The sequence below is a fragment of the Saprolegnia diclina genome (assembly GCF_000281045.1).
Source record: "Saprolegnia diclina VS20 unplaced genomic scaffold supercont1.13, whole genome shotgun sequence".
NCBI lineage: Eukaryota > Oomycota > Saprolegniomycetes > Saprolegniales > Saprolegniaceae > Saprolegnia > Saprolegnia diclina.
Window position 1 is genome coordinate 414,197 of NW_008246080.1, and position 22,313 is coordinate 436,509.

The 22,313-nt window shown below is 59.1% G+C and overlaps 10 protein-coding genes across 10 annotated transcripts; 6 read left to right on the plus strand and 4 right to left on the minus strand.

Moving 5' to 3' along the window:
• Positions 1-214: 214 nt before the first annotated feature.
• Positions 215-2,237, minus strand: SDRG_05099 (TKL protein kinase). The gene has a single exon (XM_008610794.1). The coding sequence runs from the start codon at positions 2,144-2,146 to the stop codon at positions 284-286; it is 1,863 nt and encodes a 620-aa protein (XP_008609016.1). The 5' UTR covers positions 2,147-2,237; the 3' UTR covers positions 215-283.
• Positions 2,238-2,970: 733 nt separating this feature from the next.
• On the plus strand, positions 2,971-4,423 carry SDRG_05100 (hypothetical protein). Its single transcript, XM_008610795.1, has one exon. The coding sequence runs from the start codon at positions 2,996-2,998 to the stop codon at positions 4,355-4,357; it is 1,362 nt and encodes a 453-aa protein (XP_008609017.1). The 5' UTR covers positions 2,971-2,995; the 3' UTR covers positions 4,358-4,423.
• SDRG_05101 (hypothetical protein) lies at positions 4,386-5,222 on the minus strand. Its single transcript, XM_008610796.1, has 3 exons — positions 4,980-5,222; positions 4,738-4,919; positions 4,386-4,685 (listed from the first exon to the last, which is right to left on the minus strand). Exons 1-3 carry the CDS (start codon positions 5,139-5,141, stop codon positions 4,421-4,423), a joined length of 609 nt encoding a protein of 202 aa, XP_008609018.1. The 5' UTR covers positions 5,142-5,222; the 3' UTR covers positions 4,386-4,420.
• A 733-nt stretch (positions 5,223-5,955) lies between these two features.
• SDRG_05102 (hypothetical protein) lies at positions 5,956-8,071 on the plus strand. Its single transcript, XM_008610797.1, has 9 exons — positions 5,956-6,470; positions 6,517-6,548; positions 6,598-6,914; positions 6,959-7,081; positions 7,132-7,238; positions 7,288-7,546; positions 7,606-7,733; positions 7,791-7,872; positions 7,930-8,071. Exons 1-9 carry the CDS (start codon positions 6,016-6,018, stop codon positions 7,966-7,968), a joined length of 1,542 nt encoding a protein of 513 aa, XP_008609019.1. The 5' UTR covers positions 5,956-6,015; the 3' UTR covers positions 7,969-8,071.
• SDRG_05103 (hypothetical protein) lies at positions 7,994-10,320 on the minus strand. Its single transcript, XM_008610798.1, has 10 exons — positions 9,933-10,320; positions 9,430-9,883; positions 9,313-9,378; positions 9,078-9,263; positions 8,930-9,029; positions 8,710-8,867; positions 8,554-8,660; positions 8,441-8,503; positions 8,274-8,397; positions 7,994-8,224 (listed from the first exon to the last, which is right to left on the minus strand). Exons 1-10 carry the CDS (start codon positions 10,295-10,297, stop codon positions 8,051-8,053), a joined length of 1,797 nt encoding a protein of 598 aa, XP_008609020.1. The 5' UTR covers positions 10,298-10,320; the 3' UTR covers positions 7,994-8,050.
• A 1,484-nt stretch (positions 10,321-11,804) lies between these two features.
• On the plus strand, positions 11,805-13,843 carry SDRG_05104 (TKL protein kinase; the record flags this gene model as incomplete). The annotated part of the gene is made up of 2 exons (XM_008610799.1): positions 11,805-13,729; positions 13,790-13,843. One exon carries the CDS (start codon positions 11,805-11,807, stop codon positions 13,701-13,703), a length of 1,899 nt encoding a protein of 632 aa, XP_008609021.1. The 3' UTR covers positions 13,704-13,729; positions 13,790-13,843.
• A 694-nt stretch (positions 13,844-14,537) lies between these two features.
• SDRG_05105 (TKL protein kinase) lies at positions 14,538-16,558 on the plus strand. The gene has a single exon (XM_008610800.1). The coding sequence runs from the start codon at positions 14,541-14,543 to the stop codon at positions 16,371-16,373; it is 1,833 nt and encodes a 610-aa protein (XP_008609022.1). The 5' UTR covers positions 14,538-14,540; the 3' UTR covers positions 16,374-16,558.
• Positions 16,559-16,695: 137 nt separating this feature from the next.
• On the minus strand, positions 16,696-19,007 carry SDRG_05106 (TKL protein kinase). The gene is made up of 2 exons (XM_008610801.1): positions 17,239-19,007; positions 16,696-17,184 (listed from the first exon to the last, which is right to left on the minus strand). Exons 1-2 carry the CDS (start codon positions 18,878-18,880, stop codon positions 16,943-16,945), a joined length of 1,884 nt encoding a protein of 627 aa, XP_008609023.1. The 5' UTR covers positions 18,881-19,007; the 3' UTR covers positions 16,696-16,942.
• Positions 19,008-19,241: 234 nt separating this feature from the next.
• SDRG_05107 (hypothetical protein) lies at positions 19,242-20,038 on the plus strand (the record flags this gene model as incomplete). The annotated part of the gene is made up of 1 exon (XM_008610802.1): positions 19,242-20,038. One exon carries the CDS (start codon positions 19,242-19,244, stop codon positions 19,968-19,970), a length of 729 nt encoding a protein of 242 aa, XP_008609024.1. The 3' UTR covers positions 19,971-20,038.
• A 686-nt stretch (positions 20,039-20,724) lies between these two features.
• On the plus strand, positions 20,725-22,297 carry SDRG_05108 (serine/threonine protein kinase; the record flags this gene model as incomplete). Its single annotated transcript, XM_008610803.1, has 2 exons — positions 20,725-22,247; positions 22,291-22,297. The coding sequence occupies 2 exons, from the start codon at positions 20,725-20,727 to the stop codon at positions 22,295-22,297; spliced, it is 1,530 nt and encodes a 509-aa protein (XP_008609025.1).
• Between the last annotated feature and the right edge of the window lie 16 nt (positions 22,298-22,313).

Here is a 22,313-nt window from a genome sequence, read left to right on the forward strand (position 1 = left end):
CAGCTCTCGCGAAGCCTCGAGGCCGACCACGCCAACGACGGCGCCCGCGCCCGGCGGCCCAGCATACAACGAGCTCTTTGAGGGCAGTGGCGGCGGCGCCTCCAATTCGTAGACAGAGGCAGTGCGCTCATCTAATTAATATACTGTCCGCCGTGCGGACCTATTGTCGTCGTCGTCGTTCCTCTCGACCAAATCCAAGACTGAGGACCGGGCGTTCCACAGCAATAAGATCTCATTTTTATTTGCAGTATATTCAATTCGACAACACATAAGACGCGAGAGCCTAGGCTTGTTTCCAGCCCTTCCAGAGCTCGATGAGGTCGACGATCTCCTGCGCATTCGGGCGCGCGCTCGGGTCTTGCGCCATGCAGCGGTCAGCGAGGTCTTTCACGAGCTTGGGGCACTTGGCGCTGAAGGGCGGGCGAAACTGGTGCGTCGCGACGCGCTGCGCGATCGCCATTTGCGCAACCTCCTGCATGTCGGCGTACGGCGCGCGGTGCGTGTCGAGCTCGCAGAGGACAACGCCAAACGAGTAAATGTCGACTTGCTCCGTGTACTTTTGGCCCAATAGCACTTCGGGGGCGGTCCAGTACACCGTCCCGACACCGACAGTCATGGTTTCGTCGGCCACGCGGGTGCGCGAGATGCCAAAGTCGCTCAACTTGGCTTCGCCCGTGTCCGAGACGAGGATGTTCTTGCTCTTGAGATCGCGGTGAATGATCGCAGGCGAACGGCCATGGAGGTAGGCGAGCGCCCGAGCTGTGCCGACCGCCAGCCGCAGCTTGGCGTCCCAGTTCAAATCCATGTTGGCCACGAGGTACCCCGTCACGTCACCTTTGGCGAGGTACTCGGTGACCGCGCAGAGGTTCGTGAGCGTATCCCACGCAAAGCCAATGAGGTGCACAATGTGCGGGTGGTCGAGCGCCGCCATGATGCGAATCTCCTCCGTAAAGCACTCGAGCTCAAACGTGTCGTGGCGCTTGGCGTGCAGGATCTTCTTGATCGCGACTTCCTTGCCGCGGAAGGAGCCGATCCAGACTTCGCCATACGCCCCTTTCGACAAGATGCGGTGGCACGTTACCGCGCCGTACGGCAAGCGCCGGGAAAACAAGAACGGGTCGTGCTCGAACGCGTTGAGCTTGAGCGACGCCGCAGCCGTCCCGACGTTCATTTCCTGGAGCTGACGCTCGTACGAGTCTTCTTCCTCCGGCTCCGGGCGTTGGTTCTTATGGCGCAAGAACGCGTTGCCGAGGAAGCCCGGCGCGTCATTCGTGCGTCGCTTCTTCTTGCGCGGCTTGCGCACAAAGAAGAACCAGTAGCCGCCACCAGCGAGCAGCACGAGGCCGAGGAGCACACCGAGTACAATCGCGGCGGTCGACGATGATGACGCACCAGGCGCCGCCGTCTTGATTGCTGCGCGCACTTCGAGGAGCCATGACGTCATGGCGTCCGAGGTTGGCGGGACGCACCACTTGGGTGCGGTGCCACTGCCGCTGCCCGACGCGACGACCGCAGTCGAGTAGATGGCGCACGGAATCGCGAGGCCGCCGGGCGTCGACGGACACGACCCGATCGACGTTGTCGTGCTCGTGTCGGCGCCGCCAGCGCTGGTCGCGTGGATGGCCATGATGGCGCCGGATGTCGCCGTGTGCTGGTACACGCGCAGGTCAAACGGCCGCGTCGCGCCGAGCGCGTCTTGGCTCCACACGCTCGCATTGCTCGTGAACGCACTCTTGAGCGGGACTGCGCACTTGGTGAGCTTGAGCGGGAACGAGCCAATATCCTGGCGTGCGTAGTTGCCGGTGGACGCGGGGCAGGTCGCGAGAGCGACGCCGGCGGCCGCGACCTCGGCTTTCGTGAGGCCAATCGAGGCCATGGCCCGGCCGACGCCGTCGCTTTCGCAGCTCGTGTACACTTGCGTATACGTCGTCGCGTCGGTTTGCACGAGGCCGTGGTCCCAAAGAAGCGCTTGCTTTTGCAAGGTCGAGAGGGCGTTCCAGGAAAGGCCGACGCGCGTGAGGCGGGTGGCCACGCTCGTCGGCGCGGTGCTGGGCACGCTTACTGTGCTGGCGACGCCTTGCGCCACGAGGCTCTTGCAGCGCGCGACGACGTCGGCCGACTCGGTCCAGACTGCTGTCGTGGCCATGGCGGATTGCGATGTGGGACTACTCTGCGACCCGTTGGACTGCGCTGTCACGTTCTGCAAAACCAGATTTGTGTTCGTCGGTCGATTTGCGTCGGTATCGACGTGTTGCACATTTGCGACAGCGTTGCCACCTGTGTTGGCGTAAGAGAGATACCGTGACACACTTGCACTTTTGTGCCGCAACAGAGACGCATTTGCGTCGACATAAATCGCAGCCCCCTCAACGCGCCAGACGACGCACCGTGCATGTAATGCCCATACCCTCGGCCGCGCAGTCGATGGCCGATCATTGCCACCTCCCCAGCTCCTGCAAAAGGCGGCCCACCGCCCTATATTTACAGGCCCAAGTGCCATTGACGAATGTGTATATCGTTTTACGGCGAGAAGGTTGAGCGCTTGCAAGCACTCACTGCTCACAGAACCGCGTCTTGGGTGGGCGACGGACGATGCTAGACACTGGCGACGTCTACAGCACATCGTCACGGAGGTACCGTCGTCACAGCAAACTCGAAAAAGGACGCCAGCGACCAAGAAAAGGCCGTTGCTTGGTCTCTTGGCCTATCGCTACTGGCGTCGTGCCGGGCAGTTGATAGCTCAGTTGATGGGCCTGAATTCTGTGCTATTTCATCACAATCCAAACACTGGCATCATCCACCTTCCATCATTCCAGCGGCGTCTTCATGATCCTCCGCTCGTGTCGCATTATTTGCTTGCATTTTTCAGATTTTTTTAGTGCCTCGTATTTCGACCACTCGTTGCGTTTAGCGCATATACCGTGTCCATATGCGTTCAACGCAGGCATTCTTTGTTTTAACCGCCTTATCCAACCTATAAAACGCCTTCGCCGTTATGACGTTTTTCGAAATCCAACTGCGAATGTCGAGTGGAGCCGTGGTTCGTCGGCGGCGCGAGGCCAAGCATCGCCGGCGCGACGAGACCGACGAGAGCTCCGACTCGATGGTCGAGCAGCCAGCGACGGGCTGGCGCGAGCCGCGCTGGGACTTTACGACCAAGGCCAAGGACGTGACGTTGCTCGTGGACGAGGACAAAGCGAAGAAGTGGCAAAGCTTCAAGACGCGCACGATCTACACGCTGCTCATGATCGTGGCCTTCCTTGGCATCGTCTTTGGCCTCAAGCAGCCGGGTTGCTGCGCGCTCGTGTTTGTGCTGCAGGCCATTATGTACGGCGAGCTCGTCGCGCTCATGTTCAAGCACCAAGTCGAGAACGAGATGCCCATGTTCCGCCGGCTGTACTACTACTGGTTCTTTGTCTGCACGTTCTTTGTCTATGGCCGCGCGCTCATGCCCCACTTTGAAGTCCACGAGTTTGACCACGTGTTTGGCCTCTACTTTCTCGAGAAGGGCTTCATCGTGCAGCACCACACGGCGATCTCGTTCGCGTTGTACGTCGTCGGCTTTGTCTCGTTCGTCTTTAGCCTCCGGAAGCGCAAGCACTACAAGTACCAATTCTCGCAGTTTGCGTTCTGCCACGTCGCGCTGCTCATGATCGTTGCGCAGTCGACCTTTATGATCTCCAACATGTTTGAAGGCCTCATCTGGTTCCTGCTTCCGTGCTCGCTCATCATTGTCAACGACGTCTTTGCGTACATTTTCGGGTTCTTTTGGGGCCGGACGCCGCTGATTCCAAAGCTGTCGCCCAAGAAGACGTGGGAAGGCTTCATTGGCGCATACGGCGCGACCGTGCTCTGGTCGATGGGCTTTTCCCGCTTCATGGCGCAGTACGAGATGATGGTGTGCCCCCAAGTCGGCTTTCACCTCGCATTCAAGAGCTGCACGCCCGCGCAAATCTTTGTACCACTGCCGCTCCATGCGTACCCGACGCTGTCGCAGTACGTGCCCGAGATGCTCCTCGAGTTGACATTGGCGCCGATCCAGTACCACATGGTGTTCTTCGCCATCTTTGCGTCGATCGTCGCGCCGTTTGGTGGCTTTTTTGCTTCTGGCTTCAAGCGCGCGTTCAAGATCAAGGACTTTGGCACGAGCATTCCGGGCCATGGCGGCGTCGTCGACCGCATGGACTGTCAGATCATCATGGGCATGTTCACGTTCGTGTACTTTACCAACTTTATCCAGCGTCCGGACCGCGTCTCCAACATCTTGCGCGTGCTCGAGCGCTTGACGGACGAAGAGCAGCTCGTCGTTTTTCAAAAGTTTCAGCACTTGCTTCTCGAATCGGGCATCTTGGACTAGCCTCGATGTCGTAGCAAGTGGTACCAAATGAGAGCACAACACAATGCATTGCGTGCAAAGTCACTACTCTATGACGAAGCGTGCGGCCTCGGCTTGGAACGCGTCGAGGTACGACGTGTCGACGAGGACGGCGCTCGAGTCCGCTTGGAGACGAACAATCATCGCGTCGACGTTCGCAAACGCGTCTTTGAACGAAGCCTCGACTTGCTGCTTTCCCGTATCGTAAGCGCCGACGACAGTCTTGCGCAGCTCCTTGAGCCGCTCGAGCTCTTGCTCCACACGCTCGATACTCGCGGTAAAGTTGGCCTCGTACGTCTCGTGTACGGTCCTATAGGCAAGAACACGGGAGGATCGCCACGAAGAGAGGCTCATCGACGTACATGAGGTCCCGCTTGTGCTCCTCGATCTGTTTCATGGTGGTTTGGATCGTCGAGTTGACGCCCTGGGCTTCTGCGATGCGCTTCTTCTTGGCGAGCGCAAAGAGCTGGTCGAGGTCCTTCTGGAACGCGTCCGTGTACACCTGGACGCAGTCGGCCATGCCCTGGGTCTTCTGCCGAGCTTTCTTCGCAGCATGGCATTGTCGCATGAGATCTCCGCCAATGTCCTACATGCAGCATGCTACCTTCTCCGACATGCGCTGGAAGACGTGCTTCATGGCGGCCATCTCCTCGTCGAGGTTCTCGCCATCGCCGCCGACCTGCTGGCCGGGGTCTTCCTGCGCCGGCGCCTGCGACGCAGCGTCGTCCAGCATGTCATGGTCCTCGTCCGACTGGGAGCTCCACATCGTCAATCGGCTGCTGCTGGGTTCGGGAGCAAATTGGGAAATGAGCCAATCTTCGCGCGCAAACCGTCCGACAAGATCGCGTCAAACCGGCTGGTCATTGCCTCGAGCGGTTCGACTCGGCTCGACGAAACGGCGGTTTCATGGCCAAAATCGAAGAACGTAAGATCTTCGAGTAACCGGTAGTCGAATCGAGTAACGGGTAATCGAACCGTCACTGATTTCCAACCGGCACCCTGCTACTGCAGTATAGCAGCTAGTAGCCCCTTACGTTCAATGCAATGAGACCCAATTTTTGTGCTAGGTGCTTGCAGTCACGGGCACAACATCTCATTTTCCTGCATTGATAACGACAATTTCTTGTGCCAGTCGGTGCGAAAACCATCCCTTGAGGCGGTATGAACCAGGGAATAATTGCATAACGTTACCAGAACCTAAACTTAATTGCCCTGTTTTACTACCAACGCTAGTAGAGCTTTATACACAACTTGAACAAACTGGGATCCAGCATTTCTCTCACAATATGGGTACATCTGCACCCTAGATACCCCATCTTCAACTCGCGTGCCGCCTTTGAAGGGACGAAACAGCCACCATTCTGGGACCTAAATGCATCGCAATCTAGGCGCTACTCTATCTGTCAAAGCTTTTCGATTACGATAGTCTGCACGGGGTCGACGTCAACGTGGCTTTGACGCCTTGACAGCAAACGCAGGACGGGTGGGTCAACAACTTTCGGGGGTCGAACAAAACGTTTGCAACACAATGTGTTTTAAACACATTGGCGTTGTCTGATTGGGCGAAGCATGCTGGCACTGTCCACTGCCAAGTGTTCCAGCGCATCTGCGACGCCAGAGATCAAGTCGGCTCGACGGTGATGGCCAGCACAAAGCAAGAGACCGCAACGATGGCCGACGACATGGACGAGAGTAGCGTGCATTGGAAGCTCAAGGCGCGGACCTTTGCGATCACGTTCTTCAGCTACGCCATGTTCCACGTCGCACGCAAGTCCTTCTCGTCCATCAAGGGCGAGCTTAGCCGCGAAGAATGGATGGTGTCGTCCTTGACAAGTAGCCAAAGCAACATGTACGGCATCATGGACATGGTCTTCATGGGCTGCTATGCGTCCGGCCTATACGTCAGCGGCATGATGGGTGACCGCGTCGACCTACGCCTCTTCATCACGCTTGGCATGGTGTGCACCGGCGCTGCGCTCGTCGTCTTTGGCCTCGCGGGCTTTGCGAACGTGCACGCCTTTGCGTTTTTCGTTGTGCTCTGGGGCATCAACGGCCTCGTGCAGTCGTGCGGCTGGCCGTCCAACGTGGCCGTCATGTACGTTGCAGCTCGAGTCTTCTCCGCTTAGTAAACGTGTGTTTAGGTCCAAATGGTTTGGTCACAACGAACGAGGCGGTACGACGACATGCACTTGATACGTTGATATTTATGACTTGATGCGTAGTTGCGATGGGCTTGTGGAGCGGGTGTGCGTCGTTTGGCAACATTTTCGGCGGCGCGCTCGTCGGACTTCTCTGCTCGTACTTGGACGCGTCGATTGCGTGGAAGGTCGTCTTGCTTGTCGCGGGCGGCTTGCTCTGGCTCCTCGCCCTTGTTGTGTACTGTTTCTTAATTCCCGACCCGGCCGACGTCCCGTCGCTCGTGGCCACCAACGAGACGCCCGATACACCGGTGACCAAACCGAATATTCTCGAGCCGACGATCGCCAAGCCGGCGCATGTGCCTGGGATCTCGTTCTGGCGTGCCTGGCTCATCCCTGGCGTACGTCGTAATGGTCTGTTTATCTTTGAGAAGCAATGGTTTAGGTATTGCCGTACGCCTTGGCGTATGCATGCATCAAATCGGTGAGCTACTCGCTCTTCTTTTGGGTCCCCTACTACCTCACGGTCGCCTTCTCGATGGACACGTCCCGCGCCAATTTCTACTCGGTCGATTCCTCGATTTTCAAAATCGGTGTATGTTTTATGGTGCAAAATAGATTTTGTACGACTGCGGAGCGATTCTCGGTGCTGTCTCGGGCGGCTACGCGACCGATCGCATGCAAGTGCGGTCGCCGTACGTCGTCGTCTCGCTCGTGCTCTCGGCGTCGGTGTTTCTTGATACCTTGATATTTTTCCAATTTTGATATCTGTAGCATTGTGCTGCACTTTCTATTTGGCGCGACCGAGCACCAAACCGCCGTCATTCTGTTTGCGCTCGGGCTTCTCACGGGCGGCCCCGAGACGCTCATCACGACTGCGATTTCCGCCGACCTCGGCACGCACCCGTCCCTCCACGGCAACCAAGCGGCGCTTGCGACGGTCGCTGGCATCATTGACGGCACTGGCAGCTTTGGCGCGGCGCTAATGCAATTTGTCGTCGGCGCCGTCGCGCACTGCGAACAAACGTGCACGGTAGTCGTATCCATGTTTCAATGTATCAATCGTGTTGATACACGTGCTACTCGCTTTAGCTCCAAAATGTGTGCACGACGACGTGCGGCTGGGCCAACGTCTTTTCCGTACTGCAGGTCATGCTTGTCGTCGGCGTCCTCTGCCTCCTCAAGATGCTCTACCAAGACACGCAGTCGCTTCTCCTCACGTCCGATAAAATCAAGCAAATCAAGACGCATCGTGACTCTCTCATATACGTCTGTAGGCGCGACTCGGCCGGCCGGCACGCCAAGATCCCGGTCACGGGCGGCGACCACTCGGACTTTGCCGCTGACGCGCGGGCCGACGTACCGCTTCTGTCGTAATGACATCGTATCGTCTTATATGAGATCTGTGTGCGGTAGACGCCATCGCACAACCCGAATGACATGGTCTCGGTCTGACACAAAATGGCGGCGTCAACACGAGCTAGACTGTCGATGATGACAACATGGTATTCCAGTCTTCTTTGCTTGTTGTCAATGCTTAAATGCGCTTGATCTCGGTCACGGTGCGCTTGAGAATGTCATGCGACACGAGGTCGTCGTCATCGCCACTGGCCAACGAAGGGAGCGGTAGGATCGTAACGCTGGCGTACGTCCCGCCGGCCACGCCTTTCGAGAGCTGGCCCGGGTTGATGCACAACGTGTCTTGGACGCTCTATATCGCAATCAGAAATGAGTGCGTTGGCGGAGGGTCGTATTCGTACGCCGCAAAAGCGGTTCAGAACCGACGGCAGCACGAGGATATCGGGCGTCAATGGCATCTCGTACTGCGCCATGTACTTGAGGTCGAGCGGTGTCTCGGCCGTCGACGGAAACAGCGGGAAAAAGCTAATTCCATGAATCTTTCAATGTATCAAGTCCACGCGTGTACCTTTTCTGGCGCAGCACTTGCTCCGAGAGGCGAATGAGGCGCTGCTGCGAATGGTTTTGCGCGCTACGGTCCACCATCACGTCAAGCCTCGTCGGATAAAACACACAACGGACCGGTGCAGCTCGGCGCCGCCAAGCTCCAAGAGAATATCCGACGACGTGACGCCAAACACGGTCCCATGGACGGCAAACGTGCACGGATTCGACATCAAGTGCACGCGCTACATACATCGCCTTTATACATCCGAGGATAGGAGGATACGAGGATACCTTGTTGTAGCTGCTCGAGTCGAGTGCCTCCATAGTCTTCTTGCGATCGAACGGCGGCTGCGGGTACACGTACGCGTGGTTGACGTCGCGCAACGACGGAATGAGCACGACTTGGAGATTCGGCACGGCCGCGAGTAGCTGGTTGATGCGGGCCATGACTAGGCAGGTTAGTCGAACATGAGGACAAGGTTTAGGGTTGCGTCGCCATCAAGTGTCGTACTGTGCAAGAGAAAGATATCGTCAAAGGACACGAGCATGTCGTCGTACGTGGCAATGCCATCTTTGAAGCTAGCGTGGTTGGCGTCAATGAACGGCCCAATCTAACGCCAAGTTAGTTCTTGTGGTCCTATCACGAGAACGGGACGTACGAGGATGACCACGTCGGGCTGCTCCTTCATTGCGACCGCAAACAGGTCTTGCAGCGGCTGGTAGTTGGCATCCGTGTTGGGCGTGAACGGCCCAGACGCGATAAAGAGGCGCACCGGGCCGCCGTGTGTGGCGTGGAGTGTCCGCAGCGTCGCCTTGGGCGTCGTTGGCAGCGGCAGCATACTCGGCTATTCCACTGCGTGTCGCCACGTCATAAGAAACATAGAAAGGACGTACGTCGATGACTTGGCGAACCGCCATCGGGTTGCGCAAATCGCTGTAGACACCCTCGACGGCTACAATCTACAATGGACAAATATGGTCCATTCTAGTGGAGAGGTAGACCCAACGTACTTTGCCAGGAAACACTTCAAACGATGGCACTTGGCTCAGGTCGAGGAGCACACGCTGCCCGCCGCAGTAGGGACGCGCGCCTTCGAGCTGCACGACGCTCGAGTTGAGTTTGCCTTCAGCGGCTTCGCACACGATGCGCCCGACCACCGTGACCGTTGCTGGCGACGGATCCCCGATCGCGCCAAACTCCATGGTGGGGTGGGCGGCCGCGAGTGCCTCCTGGAATGCGACGAGCTGCGCATCGAGGGCGATCGCTCGCTCGGCGCTCGGCGTGTACATAAAGTTGGACGACGACTGCATGTGCTTTTCGGGCGCCAGAAGCGCAATCTTGACGGCGGCCGCGTGCGTCGTCTCGGGCACCATCGCCTTGAGGGATGCGTTGAACGAGTCGACGACTTCGCCAGCGTTCTGCCGCCCCGCGTACTCGGCGGCCGACGGCGGCGACTGGAACGACCTATCTTAGCATGAATACCTGCGTGCATGGCGGATGGGTGGCCGCGTACGAGGGCGAAAAGATGCCGGACGCTTTCTGCGCCTTGGCCTCCGGGCTCTGGAACGACGACGGCGGCGGGCGCTTCTTGGGCGTCTCGCTGAGCGGCTCGCGCTTGACGATCGACTTGGTCGGCGCCTTGGGCTTGGCCTTGGCCTTCTCGCTCAGCGTCGTGCGAAAGCCAGCAAGCGCGTCCTTCGTTGCCGTGCTCACGTTGGCGTTCATCGAGTAGGCGTCCCAGTGGTCGGCAAAGACGTCGCCCGAGACGCCGAACTCCAAGCACAAGGCCACGCACGTGTCGAGAGCGTCGTCCTCGAGGGCCAAGCTGCGGCTGCCAAAGGCAGCGGCGATCTCGTCCGCACTCGCCCCTCCACGCATCGCGGCCAAAACCCCAAAACGAAACTTACCTGAGAGGTCCCGCCAAAAGATTTTGGCCAATCGCCGTCGCGGATCGAAATACTGTCATACTACATATACGTATGCATTCTGGGAGGTTTGGATCTTGCTGCAAAAACGGCGGGAAATATCCCAACGTTGGATCCTCTGCCTCGACCAAGTAGATTGAGGATCACACTAACGTCAAGGCCACGAGCTAGCACCAATGTCGTGCCAGGAGCAAGGCTTGCTGTAGGTACTACGACGCTCTGCGCTCGCCGTTGTTTGCGATGCAAAGGCTACAAAATGATCCTAACGAGATTTCGGACTCTGAGTGGCCATTCATCCCGCTGGGTTATTAAGAATACCGGTAGAGCTACTTCTCCTGCTGCGGAATCGTGACGCGACGGTGGTGCAGCTCGCGTCTTCTCACCAAAGTCGCACGCCTGTGGAAGCAATTGCTGAACGCAAAATCATTTACTTTACATTACACGGCTAATTGCGACCGAGGACAAGTAATTCTCTATACTTACGCCAACGTGATGACACTGGGAGCTTGATTGCCGTGCGCCACGGAGCAACCTCTCAGCCAAACACACTCCGGTCCGATCTCTGCATCGCACCGTCAAGCTTCAAGGATCCACTGGCTGCAGAACCCAGTCGAACGCAGTATACCACAGTCCCATCCGGGGTCCTTTTCGGATTTCATTTTTGCGTACCGTTGGGCGATCTCCAAGCTCCATTTCTTGCCTCCTTGGGTCGACACGATCAAGCACGAAAGCCTCACTCTGTTCTCGGGCTCGCTGGATCACAGGCCGATCACAGACAAGACGAATCAACATTGCTTGCAGGTTCCTTGAGGCCGTGCACCAAAGCTCGGGTGCCACGCTTTGGTACTAAACCAGTAGCTTGGCTCTGTGAAGGCCCGTCGAGCAACCAGTATACCCTCGTGCCTGGCAGTCGTCGATCGAAGCGCTTCAACTTCGTGTTCGGCTGATCGCGGTTGTTGTGCACGTCGAGCACCCGAGTACGAGTCATTCATTGGTTTAAAAGCAAATGCAAACGTCGTGCGATTGGCCAATGCCCCACAAAATGCGATGGCGCCGCTCACACAGACGGCCGAGACACAAGCCACCTGGTCGAACTCACGCATGTGTCGCTGCTGCACGCAGGACGGCACCGACTTTGCACCCGCTTCACGCGCCCGCTACAGCCGTCCTCGCCATTTCACCGACGCACAATATGTACCGGGTGCACCAACCACGCCAGCCAGCGAATCGGTAGGAGCCTACGCTGCGTCGGCCCAAGGTGCGTAGGACGTTCGATGATAGGCGTGCGAGGATCTCATCTTCGGCGATCAGCAGCTCAGTACCTCCCGTGACCTTGGCGAGTATTCGCCAAACTTTAAAAATGCATACAGCAACAGAGACATTGTTTTAAAGCGAGATATGCGACATGCTTGAAGCCGCCACCGCTTTCGAAGATCAACATCCGGCCAGTTGCCAAGACGATGCCAACACCATGGGCTGAGAACGCCGACTTGGTGGCTCGCTTCCGCGCACTAGACAGCGCCGGCGTGGTCGGCAACGCGCTCGTGCCGTCGTCGCCGCCGCCGCCGGCCACGGCGCGCCTCGACAGCTATGGCCTCGTGTGGCCGGACCTCACGGCGCTGGCCAAGGAGGCGCTGCTCTGGGACATGGGCTTTGTCCGCGCGAGCACGTTCCCGGACGACGTCGCCCAAGTATACACTGCGTGCGATGGTAACACCAACTCGGGCAGCTCGATGGCGTCGATCGCAGTCTCGGAAGCGGCCTTCTTGGCGTCGCAGGCGAATGCGACCGTGCGCACCTGCGCCGGCGCCAACGGCAACTACACGCGGCAAGAGAACGCACATGGCATGTTCCTCGGTAAAGTCGTCAAGTGCGCCGTACCACTGCTGCCCGACACGACGCCCAACAGCTACGCGAGCATGTGGGCCCAGGACGGCCTCGACGCAACGACCGTGCCGGACCCGCGGCTCTGGCGCCACGAGTGGCACAGCATTGGCTTCCCGAGCTTTCTCCTCTTTGCGATCCATACGGTGCCTGCGCAGTTTACCGAGACCGCATGGGGCAAGTGCCCGGCGACGACTGCGCCCGGGTCGCTCATCGTCCCGTGCACGGTTTACAAGCCGGGCAACTTTTCGAGTCTGGTGTTTTCACCGCCGAACACCGAGTGGTGTCTCCCGCGCCCGTCGAGTGCCATGGACAAGTGGCTCACAGCGATCCACGATGCCAAAACGAACCGCGACGAGGTTAAGCCCGCCGTCTCGACGCTGACGATCGTCCTCATCGCCGTGCTCGCATTCTTGCTGCTGGGCGTGATCGCCTATGTCTGTCTACGCCGGCCACGCCGGCCACGCGGCGACCACGACGGCTCGCAGAGCCCCACGAGCAGCTACTACCACGCGACACGGCCGACGCTCGGGACAGGCTCGGGCCATGGCTCAAGCCAGGCCAAGCAGACCATCACCACGTCGTCCAAAGCGCTCAATGCGTTCCAAGAAGACCCGTATTTGTGCTCGAAGCGGCTGCCATACTCGTCGATCACATACAGTCGCATGCTCTCGAAAGGCGCGTTTGGCGAAGTCTGGCTCGGTACGCTCACCGATACGTCGCCGCGCCCCGTCGCGATCAAGCGCATTCTGGACGCCAAGCGCGCAGACGCGGCCGAGCTCGAGTGCTTTGCGGACGAGATTCGACTCATGGCGCTCTTCTCGCACCCCAACATTGTGCACTTTCTCGGTTTTGGCTGGAACACGCTGCAAAACATGTGCGCTGTCACCGAGTACCTCGCGAACGGCGACGTCTCGGGCTACTTGGCAGTTCATCGCGCTGTCGCGTACGACGTCAAGATTGCGATTGGTCTCGGTGTATTGAATGCGGTCCAGTACCTCCACACGCTGGACCCGCCCGTGATCCACCGGGACTTGAAAGGTCGGAACGTGCTCTTGAGCGACGCGCTCGTTGCGAAATTGAGCGACTTTGGTATTTCCCGGCAGCGAATTGCAGATGAGACGATGACCGTGGGGGTCGGCACGGCGTTCTGGACGGCCCCCGAAGTGCTCCTCGGCCTCAAGTACGACGCGTCCGTCGACGTCTACTCGTTTGGCGTCATCATGACCGAGCTCGACACGCAGCACGCACCGTACGCGGATATCAAGGGCGTGCCGAGTATGCACATTGTACAAAAGGTCACGGGCCAAGACGGCGCGCCGGCGCCACTGCGACCGACGTTGACTCGTGACGCGCCTGCGTGGTTTGTGGCGACGGCCAATGCGTGCATGGAGCGAGACCCGACGCGGCGCCCAACGATCTCGGAGCTTCGCGACCGGTTCACCGACGCACTCCGCGCTGACGCGCATATCTAAGCGGCACTTTAACTTAATTTGACATGGTAGGATTCTGTGCTAATATCACAAAAGGCTATACTTTGAATTTACGCTTGTGGGGGTAGGTCAACGCAAGGTTGCAGGTACATGCATGATCCTTGCGTCGTCGAGTCGTTAAACAGATAGTGAAGCGTGTGTAGCTGCATGAAGACTAACCTCTGGCATCGGCAGTATAATTTCGACGCATAAATATCAACTTGATGGGCAGCGAGTACCATCGAGGTATCAAGGGTCTCGGCTCCGGCGCTGGCAAATGACATGAGTACCAGTATCTTCGGGTGGGATGCAGACGATCTCGTCGACGATCGATTTGGCTGGTTGGACGTAGTGGTACGAACCCAGCCCTCTCAGCCGTCGCTTCGGAAGTTACCCAAGGTGCCGCTGGTATCTACTGCTTCTCCTGGACCGATACTCCTACTGCTTGCATCGCCACCACTCGAGCGAGAAGGAGACAGCGGTGTTTCGGATGACAGGCCAGCGCAGCTCTCCGGCTTGGAGATGGCAGAAGGCGCCAGTTGGTACACGCCTGGGAATGTCGCCGCCCGCGGACCACCCAATTGCGGCCACAGCGTCTCTTCGTCGGCCTTGAGTACATTGATCGTACAGGACATGACAAGGCGTCTCGTTGACCGGCGCGACGGCCGTTGCCGTTGAATCGAGCGGGTTTGTCGCTCCTGGATTCTGTTTTCGGGCCATGTTCTATGGATCTTGTGGCCAATGAAAACGCTGGTGAAGGAAATACGGCCACCGGATTGGTCGTTCGTTTTTTACAAATGCCAGAACAAACGGAAGAAAGGCCGCATTTGGCAATCCGCCATGGCCGCGACATGGCTCGAGAGCGCCGACCTGGTGGCCAAGATCCAAGCGCTCAAGGCTGCCAACGTCTCGGACGCGACCATCTGGAACCCCGAGTCGCCACCGCCAACGGTTGCAGCGCGGCTCGCGGCCTTGTCGCTGACATGGGCCGACCTGGGCAACGCCGACAAGCAAGCCCTGCTCTGGGACATGGGCTTTGTGCGCACCACGACAGCCGACAACAACCAAGTCACGCAAGTGTACACCAAGTGTAGCAACAGCGGTAGCGGTGACAGTATGGCGACAATTGCACTCTCCAAGGCAGCCTTTCTGCAGTCGCAGGCCGACGCGACGGTGCGCACGTGCACGTCATCGGCCATCAACACGACGTACGTCCGTCAAGAAAACTCGAACGGCGGCAAGCTCGCACCCTTGACCAAGTGCATGGTTGCCAACGTGACGGGCGTCGCCGACAGCCACAGCAGCATGTGGGCGCAGGACGGGCAGGGCCTCAGCACGTACCCGCTCCCCAACATTATGCGCCACGCGTGGTCGATCAACGAGTTTTGGCTCATCTACGCGATCCACACGCAGACCGCCGGCGACGAAATCGGCTTTGGCTTTTGCGGGCCGTCGAGTACGCCTGGTGGGCTCACGATCCCGTGCCGAGTGTTTGACGGTAGCATGCCGCCGACAGGGTGGTGCCTCCCGACGCCGTCGGCGACGATGACGCAGTCGCTTGCCCAGATTGCACTTGCCAAAAAATCGACGCCAGCACCCACGCCAGCTCCCACGATTGGCAGCAGCAGTAGCAACCACACGGTGCTCATTGTCTGTCTAGTCGTTGGCGCGGTGCTCCTTGGTCTCGGCGCCTGGTGCTACATCCGGCGTCGGCGCAAGCAAACCACCGCCCACAGCGACTTTACGACGTACCGCTCCAACGCGCCGCGCGGTGCGACGGGCTCGCCGCCAACGTCTTACCAACCGATCGCCACGGCCTCGCACACGCTCAACGAGTTCCAGCGCGACCCGTCGCTGAGCCAAAAGCGCGTCCCGTACTCGGCTGTCACCTGCTCACGGCTCCTCTCAAAAGGTGCGTTCGGCGAGGTCTGGCTCGGCTCGTTCAACGGCCAAGTCGTCGCTATCAAGCGCCTTCTCGACTCCAAGCGGACGTCTGAGGCCGAGATTGAAGGCTTTGCCGACGAGATCCGGCTCATGGCGTCGTTCACGCACCCCAACATTGTCCGCTTTGTTGGCTTTGCCTGGGACTCGCTCCAGAACCTCTGCGCGGTCACCGAGTACATGCCCCAAGGCGACCTCCACACGTATTTGCAGTCGCATCTGCAGCTCCAGTGGCGGCGCCATGAGAAGATCAAGATTGCGCTCGGCATCGCCCACGCTCTTGCGTACCTGCACAGTCTCTCGCCTACGATCATCCACCGCGACCTCAAGAGCAAGAACGTGCTCATGGCAGCGGGCTGCGAAGCCAAGTTGAGCGACTTTGGCATCTCGCGCGAGCGCACACAAGACGAGACGATGACGGCGGGCGTCGGCACGATCTTTTGGACGGCGCCCGAGGTGCTGCTCGGCGAACACTACTCGGAGATGGCCGACATTTACTCGTTCGGCGTCGTGCTCTGCGAGATTGACACACGGGAAGCCCCGTACCCGAATATGAAGGCCGTGCCTCAGGTCGCAATGGTACACCGCATCACGAACGAAGGACTCCGCCCGGCGTTTTCAGAGTCGTGTCCGGCGCAGCTCCAGGTGATTGCCGCCCGCTGCCTCGACGCTGACCCGGCCATGCGACCGAGCGCAAGAGAACTCGTGGCAATATTTTCGGATTGGCGGTAAATAGAATAGATGATTAGAAATGCAGTAGTTTCGAAAGACCAACTCTGTGCATGACAATAACGTTATTGGATATAAGAACCTCGCAATGTCATGTCAGCGCCCTGTGGGCGTCGCGCACGCATATGAACAAGGACGTAAGTGAAAGCCATTGGTGGGCAGCACCTAAAATGACAAAGTATTTTGTCCGGCACTGGCCAACCCTAGCCTCAACTGTCGCATCCGCTATACTAGTATATATGAACGTGTTTCGCGAAACCTTCATAATTACACAAAGACTTCGCATACGTAGAGACTAGCAGTATTCTTCTACTTCATTCGCTCGCCGGGCCGTGGCTGCGCAGATGGCGACGCGGAGACTCGTCCGACTCGTCGGTCGTCGCCCTACGACGCTTTTGGCTGTGGGTGAGGCTCTGGACGCTGTGCATCTCAATCTGCGTTTCCAAAGTGCCCACGTGACACACTGCGACACATACGGCAACTCGTACAGCGACCTCGTACGGCGCGCTTGCCAATACCCTTGATTTGAGACACGACACAAATGACATGACGTACTATCGTACTCTAAGATCTTAATTCTGCGTCAACACCCCGCCCGAGCCGCGGTGGTAGTGCAGGATCTTGGTGAGCTCGGCCGCCACCTCGGACGCGGTGGGGCGCTCGTCCGGGTCGGACAAGAGGCATTCGTCGGCGAGCTTGCGAATGTCGATGGGGCAGTGCCCGGTGAAGGACGGCCGCAGCCCCTTGGCGACGACGCGCGTGGCAATCGTCGCTGCGGGCAGCGGCACATCAGCGTACGGTCGCTTGTGCGTATCTAGACAATCCAAAACCTAAGACACGAGTTTGACGCGTGCAAGTGCGCGCGTACCGAGTTCGGCGAAAACACACCCCAGCGCGTACATGTCGGCCGCCGACGAATAGGCCTCGCCGCGGACGACCTCGGGCGCGGTCCAATACGTCACGTCGGGCGTGGCGACGTGGGTCGTGAGGCTAAAATTCGCGAGCTTGGCGTGTTCGTGCGACACGAGCAAGATATGGCGGCTTCGGAGGCGCGGGGCCAAGGCGCTGTGGTCGTGGAGGTACTGCAACCCCTGGGCAATGTCCAGGGCGACGCTCATCTTGGCCTCCCACGACCACTCCGCTTGGTCGCTCAGGAAGGCTTCGAGCGTCCCGAACGCAAGGTACTCGGCAACGACGCAAAGACTCGCCTTGTCGTTCGGGTCGTAGCCAAAGCCGACAAACGCAGCGATACTGCGGTGCTTGAGCGAGCTCTGCAGCGCAATATTTTGAACAAATGTATCCAAGTTGACGTCAATCTCAGCGTACTTGACGACCACTGCTTGGTGGCTCAGGGCGCCGGCGACCACCGACGTCGAGAGCTGCGCCGTCGCGACAAAGTCCGCCATGTTGACGCGCAGCGCTTGCACGGACGCAGAATTGAGCTGCGTGTGCGTACTCCATGCAACACAAATGGTGTGCGATGGACTCCGCGGCGTCTCGAGCGCATGGTAACTCTGTGGCACCAACTCGATCGTGTCGCCGCGGGTGGTGGCGTACGTGATGGGCGGCTCGAACGGCTCAAACTGGATCTCACTGCGGCGCTGCTGGCGCTTCCGACGGCGGTAGACGAGGATGAGCAAGATGGCCAGGATAAGCCCGCCGACAATACCCACAATCGCGCCGACGAGTACGGCCGACGAGCTCTCCTCGGTCGTCGTTGCGGACGAAGGGCGTCCGGGTGACGGGTCGAGGTTCGGAGTAGCAGTCGTCGATGACGGCGCCGAGGTAGGGTTGGCGTACGCTTTGAGCCACGAAGTCATGGCGGGCGAGAGCGTCGTGGGCTCGCAAAAGGACGCTGTGGTCGGGCGACTGCTGTACACGACGCAAGGAATCGTGAGTGCGCTGCGCTGCTTCTGGGCTTCGTCCGGGCAGTTGCCCCACGTCGCCTCGCGCCCGTAAGTTTTGGGAAGAGAGTGAATGGCGAGAATGACCCACGACTGCCCCGACTGCTGGTGCGACCACACCCGGGGCTCGGGCACGTCGCTCGCACTTAGTGCGTCTTGGGCATACATGGCCGACTGTCCATCGGGCACAGCGGACGCGCTCGCATCGATCGCACAGCGAATCGCAGGCGTGAGGCCCGGGCCGGACGCGACGTACTGCCGCGTGTAGTTGGTGTACGCAGTGGATGGACAGATCTGCGGCGACGTGCCGTCAAGCGAGAGAAACGTCGCCGGCGGAAAGAAGAGGTTGTCCATGGACGCCGAGCAGAGCGGGTAGACTTGGACAAGCTTATCGGCGCCGCTGACGGTGGCGACGACGAGGCCGAGGTCCCAGAGCACCGCTTGCTGCAAGAGCGTCGGAAGGCTGCCCCAAGAAAGCTTGAAGGGCGCGAGCTGCGCGAGTACCTTGGGATGGGACATGGTTGCGACGCTCGAGACTGCGTTGGCCTTGTAGAGCGCCTGGAAGCGGCTCACGTAGTCGGAGCTGTCGGCCGTCGCAGAGACCATCGTCGGCGAAATATAAAGTAAGTTGGATTCGAGCAGTCCGTCCTGATTGGTCCATCGATGCTCGAAAGACGAGATCCAACAACCTCGGCCACAACCTTGTGCAACGCCAACTGGCACCGAATGATAGGATGTTTTGCTGGCTATCTTGCAGGACATTTGTCGAGCCAGATAGGCTTCGCCACATCGCAAGCTAACCGTGTCTTCGCCCAGGTATAAGCGCCTTGGAGACAGAGTCTTGGGTGGCTTCCTTCTCTCGGAGCTAGAAAGGGCAATCTCATTTCGAAGTTCGAAGTGGATTTGACACGCCAAAAGCGAAGTTGACATCCACTTCGAGAAAGCTGCCGACTTTGTTTTTATTTTTATGGGGCAGGGGGACAGGTCTCTCCCGATCGAGTACGAGTTGGAGGCTGCGCTGTGCGCGTTAATCCGCTGCCTTCGGAGGGCGCCGAGGCGACTTGCGCCGCCACAGTACCCGCGCCTGCTCCTGGTGTGGCGCGTGGCCTGCCTCGTCCCCTACAGCGTCACTTTGGCCCTCGACTGCTACACGACTTGGGGCGCGTCGCTGGCCGATTTTACGGCCTGGAACATTACGCTCCAGGTGGTATACTTCGTGTTGGCCATCAAGAGCAGCGTGCGACCACGCGGCGACGACGTCCGTCTGGATCTGCTCTTTGACGTGTGCCTTACGTCGGCACTGTCTATGGCCTTTGACTTTTGGACGCTGCTCGCGACCCCCGACGTCTTGTCTGAACCTCTGTATAAGGTCCAGCACGGCATCACCGTGATCTGCTTTGGACTCGAGTTTGCGCTCAACGACCGCGTCGTCACCCCTCGTCATGTCGCGCTCGTTGCGCTCTGGCCACTGCTCTACGGCATCTTTACATGGGCGAGCCACAACGTGATCCTGGACGGTGCCTGGCCGTACGATTTTATGGTCGTTGACCAGCCGACCGCGCCATTTTGGTACCTCGGCATTTTTCTACTCCAAGTGGCTTTCTTTACGCTGTGTCTGCTCGTCAGCCGCTTCAAGCAATATGCGCTCGAGACCCGACGCGACGACGCACGCTTCACCTCGTACGGCTCCGTGTAGATCGACACTACTTTGTTTCTTGTACCTAGCCAACAAGGGTATAAGTCCAATCCTAACGCTGTCGTCGAGATGGTTTCGCGTGGAGTCAGAAACGCAGTGGCTTGCGCCAGCTAGGAGTCGATCTCAGCAGCAATGCATCAACCCCTCACCCAGTTGCCCGTCGCCGCGAGGCTCCACCGCTGCATCATACCATAGCTCGTCCGCAATGAAAAGGTTCGGCATAGACTCACGGGCAAATGTGCATGCGTGGCACCCATCGATAACCTGGCGAGAGCACTACGATGGCATCCAAGTCAAAACCAACGGCTTCGGGATGATCATCATCCGACCATGTCCACCACATGTCCTTGGGCCTAGCCTCCTCTGCGCAACGAAACTGGCCACTTGCCGAAGCGAGCTTGTAGTGCGCCCCACAGTGCTGGCTGGCCAGCGACTGCTCGCACCGAGGCACTGTTCGCTGAGGTGTTGCATCGTTTCGAAGTGGACCCCATGACGACATATCTATCACCAGTACGTTCCCTCCTTGCCGCGTCTACGCCATGCCGGTGCATACACCGTACTGTTGCACCGAGAGACTACGGTACGAGTGAAGGTGAATTGCAGCGGACGCGAAATTTCGATCTTCTCGCAGCACATCCCCGTCAGCAAAGCTCCCGCAGTAGCCAATCACAGCGTCGCAAGTACAGTACGCCCCGTTGATTGGCTCAATTCGCCAGAAAGTCCGCCATCGCACTCGACACAGTATCCATTTGGTATGTCGAGCAACTCGTGGCTCGAGAACGCGGACCTGGTCACCAAGTACCAAGCGCTCAGTGGCCTCAACACCAGCACGATCGGCGTCAGCGCGACGCCTACCAAGCCGGATGCAGCCATCACCGTGCGCCTCAACAAGGTCAACTTGACCTGGGACGACCTCCCGCCGCTCGCCAAACTCGCCATTCTCTGGGACATGGGTTTTGTCCCATCCAACCCAACCGTCGACGTGAACGCTCTCAGCCGCATCTACACGCGCTGCGTCGGCTCGGTCGGCGAGTCCATGGCCAGCATCGCGCTCCCCAAGACAGACTTTTTGGCTTCCCAGAGCGACGCCACCACGCGGCCGTGCAATTCGGCGACTTCTGGCGTCTACCTCCGGCAAGAAAACTCGAATGGCGGCCGCCTGCGCCCGGACACGCGGGGCGCGACGGGCACAATCACGATGGGCAACATCAAGGACAGCCACAGCAGCATGTGGGCGCAAGACGGCCAGGGCCTCGGCGCAGCGCCGTACCCGAACCTGCAGCGCCACGCATGGAACGACAAGGAGTTTTGGCTCATCTTCTCCATCCACACGCAAGAGCTGGCGAGCGAGCCGCAGTGGGGCACATGTCCGGACAAGACGACGCCCGCCGGCGCGACGTTTCCGTGCCAGGTGTTTGACGGCAGCGTGCCGCCGACAGGATGGTGTGTGCCCTCCAACTCGCAAGCCATGGACGCATGGCTCAAGACGATTGCGACGCAAAAGGCCAACGCGACGCCTCGTCCGTCGACCAGCGCGCCGACCGCCGCATCGTCAACGTCATCGGCATCCACCGGCCTCTCAACGGCCGCGATCCTCGGCATCGGCATTGGCGGTGGGGTACTGCTGGCCCTAGGTATCTGGTGGTGTCTCTCACGTCGGCGCAAACAAGAATCGTCCGACGAGCCTGGGTACATTGAGATGCGCCCAAGAGATCGGTACTCGGTGACGACCTCGACGCAGCCAACGCAGACCCGGACGGGGTCGTACCAGCCGATCACGACTGCCTCGCACACGCTCAACGAGTTCCAGCGCGACCCGTTGCTGAGCCAAAAGCGCGTCCCGTACTCGGCTGTCACCTGCTCACGGCTCCTCTCAAAAGGTGCGTTCGGCGAGGTCTGGCTCGGTTCGTTCAACGGCCAAGTCGTCGCTATCAAGCGCCTTCTCGACTCCAAGCGGACGTCTGAGGCCGAGATTGAAGGCTTTGCCGACGAGATCCGGCTCATGGCGTCGTTCACGCACCCCAACATTGTTCGCTTTGTTGGCTTTGCCTGGGACTCGCTCCAGAACCTCTGCGCGGTCACCGAGTACATGCCCCAAGGCGACCTCCACACGTATCTGCAGTCGCATCTGCAGCTCCAGTGGCGGCGCCATGAGAAGATCAAAATTGCGCTCGGCATCGCCCACGCTCTTGCGTACCTGCACAGTCTCTCGCCTACGATCATCCACCGCGACCTCAAGAGCAAGAACGTGCTCATGGCAGCGGGCTGTGAAGCCAAGTTGAGCGACTTTGGCATCTCGCGCGAGCGCACACAAGACGAGACGATGACGGCGGGCGTCGGCAC

Bases quoted from the DNA above. Each gene is read 5' to 3' on its own strand.
- SDRG_05102 (XM_008610797.1), top strand. From the start codon at position 6,016: ATGGCCAGCACAAAGCAAGAGACCGCAACGATGGCCGACGACATGGAC. The intron at 7,239-7,287 runs GTCGGTGTTTCT...TGATATCTGTAG, and splicing joins GTCTCGCTCGTGCTCTCGGC to CATTGTGCTGCACTTTCTAT. The intron at 7,734-7,790 runs GTCCGATAAAAT...ATACGTCTGTAG, and splicing joins ACGCAGTCGCTTCTCCTCAC to GCGCGACTCGGCCGGCCGGC.
- SDRG_05100 (XM_008610795.1), top strand. From the start codon at position 2,996: ATGACGTTTTTCGAAATCCAACTGCGAATGTCGAGTGGAGCCGTGGTT.
- SDRG_05106 (XM_008610801.1), bottom strand. From the start codon at position 18,880: ATGGTCTCTGCGACGGCCGACAGCTCCGACTACGTGAGCCGCTTCCAG. The intron at 17,185-17,238 runs GTACGCGCGCAC...TGGATTGTCTAG, and splicing joins GTGTGTTTTCGCCGAACTCG to ATACGCACAAGCGACCGTAC.
- SDRG_05103 (XM_008610798.1), bottom strand. From the start codon at position 10,297: ATGCGTGGAGGGGCGAGTGCGGACGAGATCGCCGCTGCCTTTGGCAGC. The intron at 9,884-9,932 runs GTACGCGGCCAC...ATGCTAAGATAG, and splicing joins TCCGGCATCTTTTCGCCCTC to GTCGTTCCAGTCGCCGCCGT. The intron at 9,264-9,312 runs GTACGTCCTTTC...GCAGTGGAATAG, and splicing joins CGGTTCGCCAAGTCATCGAC to CCGAGTATGCTGCCGCTGCC.
- SDRG_05099 (XM_008610794.1), bottom strand. From the start codon at position 2,146: ATGGCCACGACAGCAGTCTGGACCGAGTCGGCCGACGTCGTCGCGCGC.
- SDRG_05105 (XM_008610800.1), top strand. From the start codon at position 14,541: ATGGCCGCGACATGGCTCGAGAGCGCCGACCTGGTGGCCAAGATCCAA.
- SDRG_05101 (XM_008610796.1), bottom strand. From the start codon at position 5,141: ATGTGGAGCTCCCAGTCGGACGAGGACCATGACATGCTGGACGACGCT. The intron at 4,920-4,979 runs GTAGCATGCTGC...CATGCTGCGAAG, and splicing joins TCCAGCGCATGTCGGAGAAG to AAAGCTCGGCAGAAGACCCA. The intron at 4,686-4,737 runs GTACGTCGATGA...TCTTGCCTATAG, and splicing joins GAGCACAAGCGGGACCTCAT to GACCGTACACGAGACGTACG.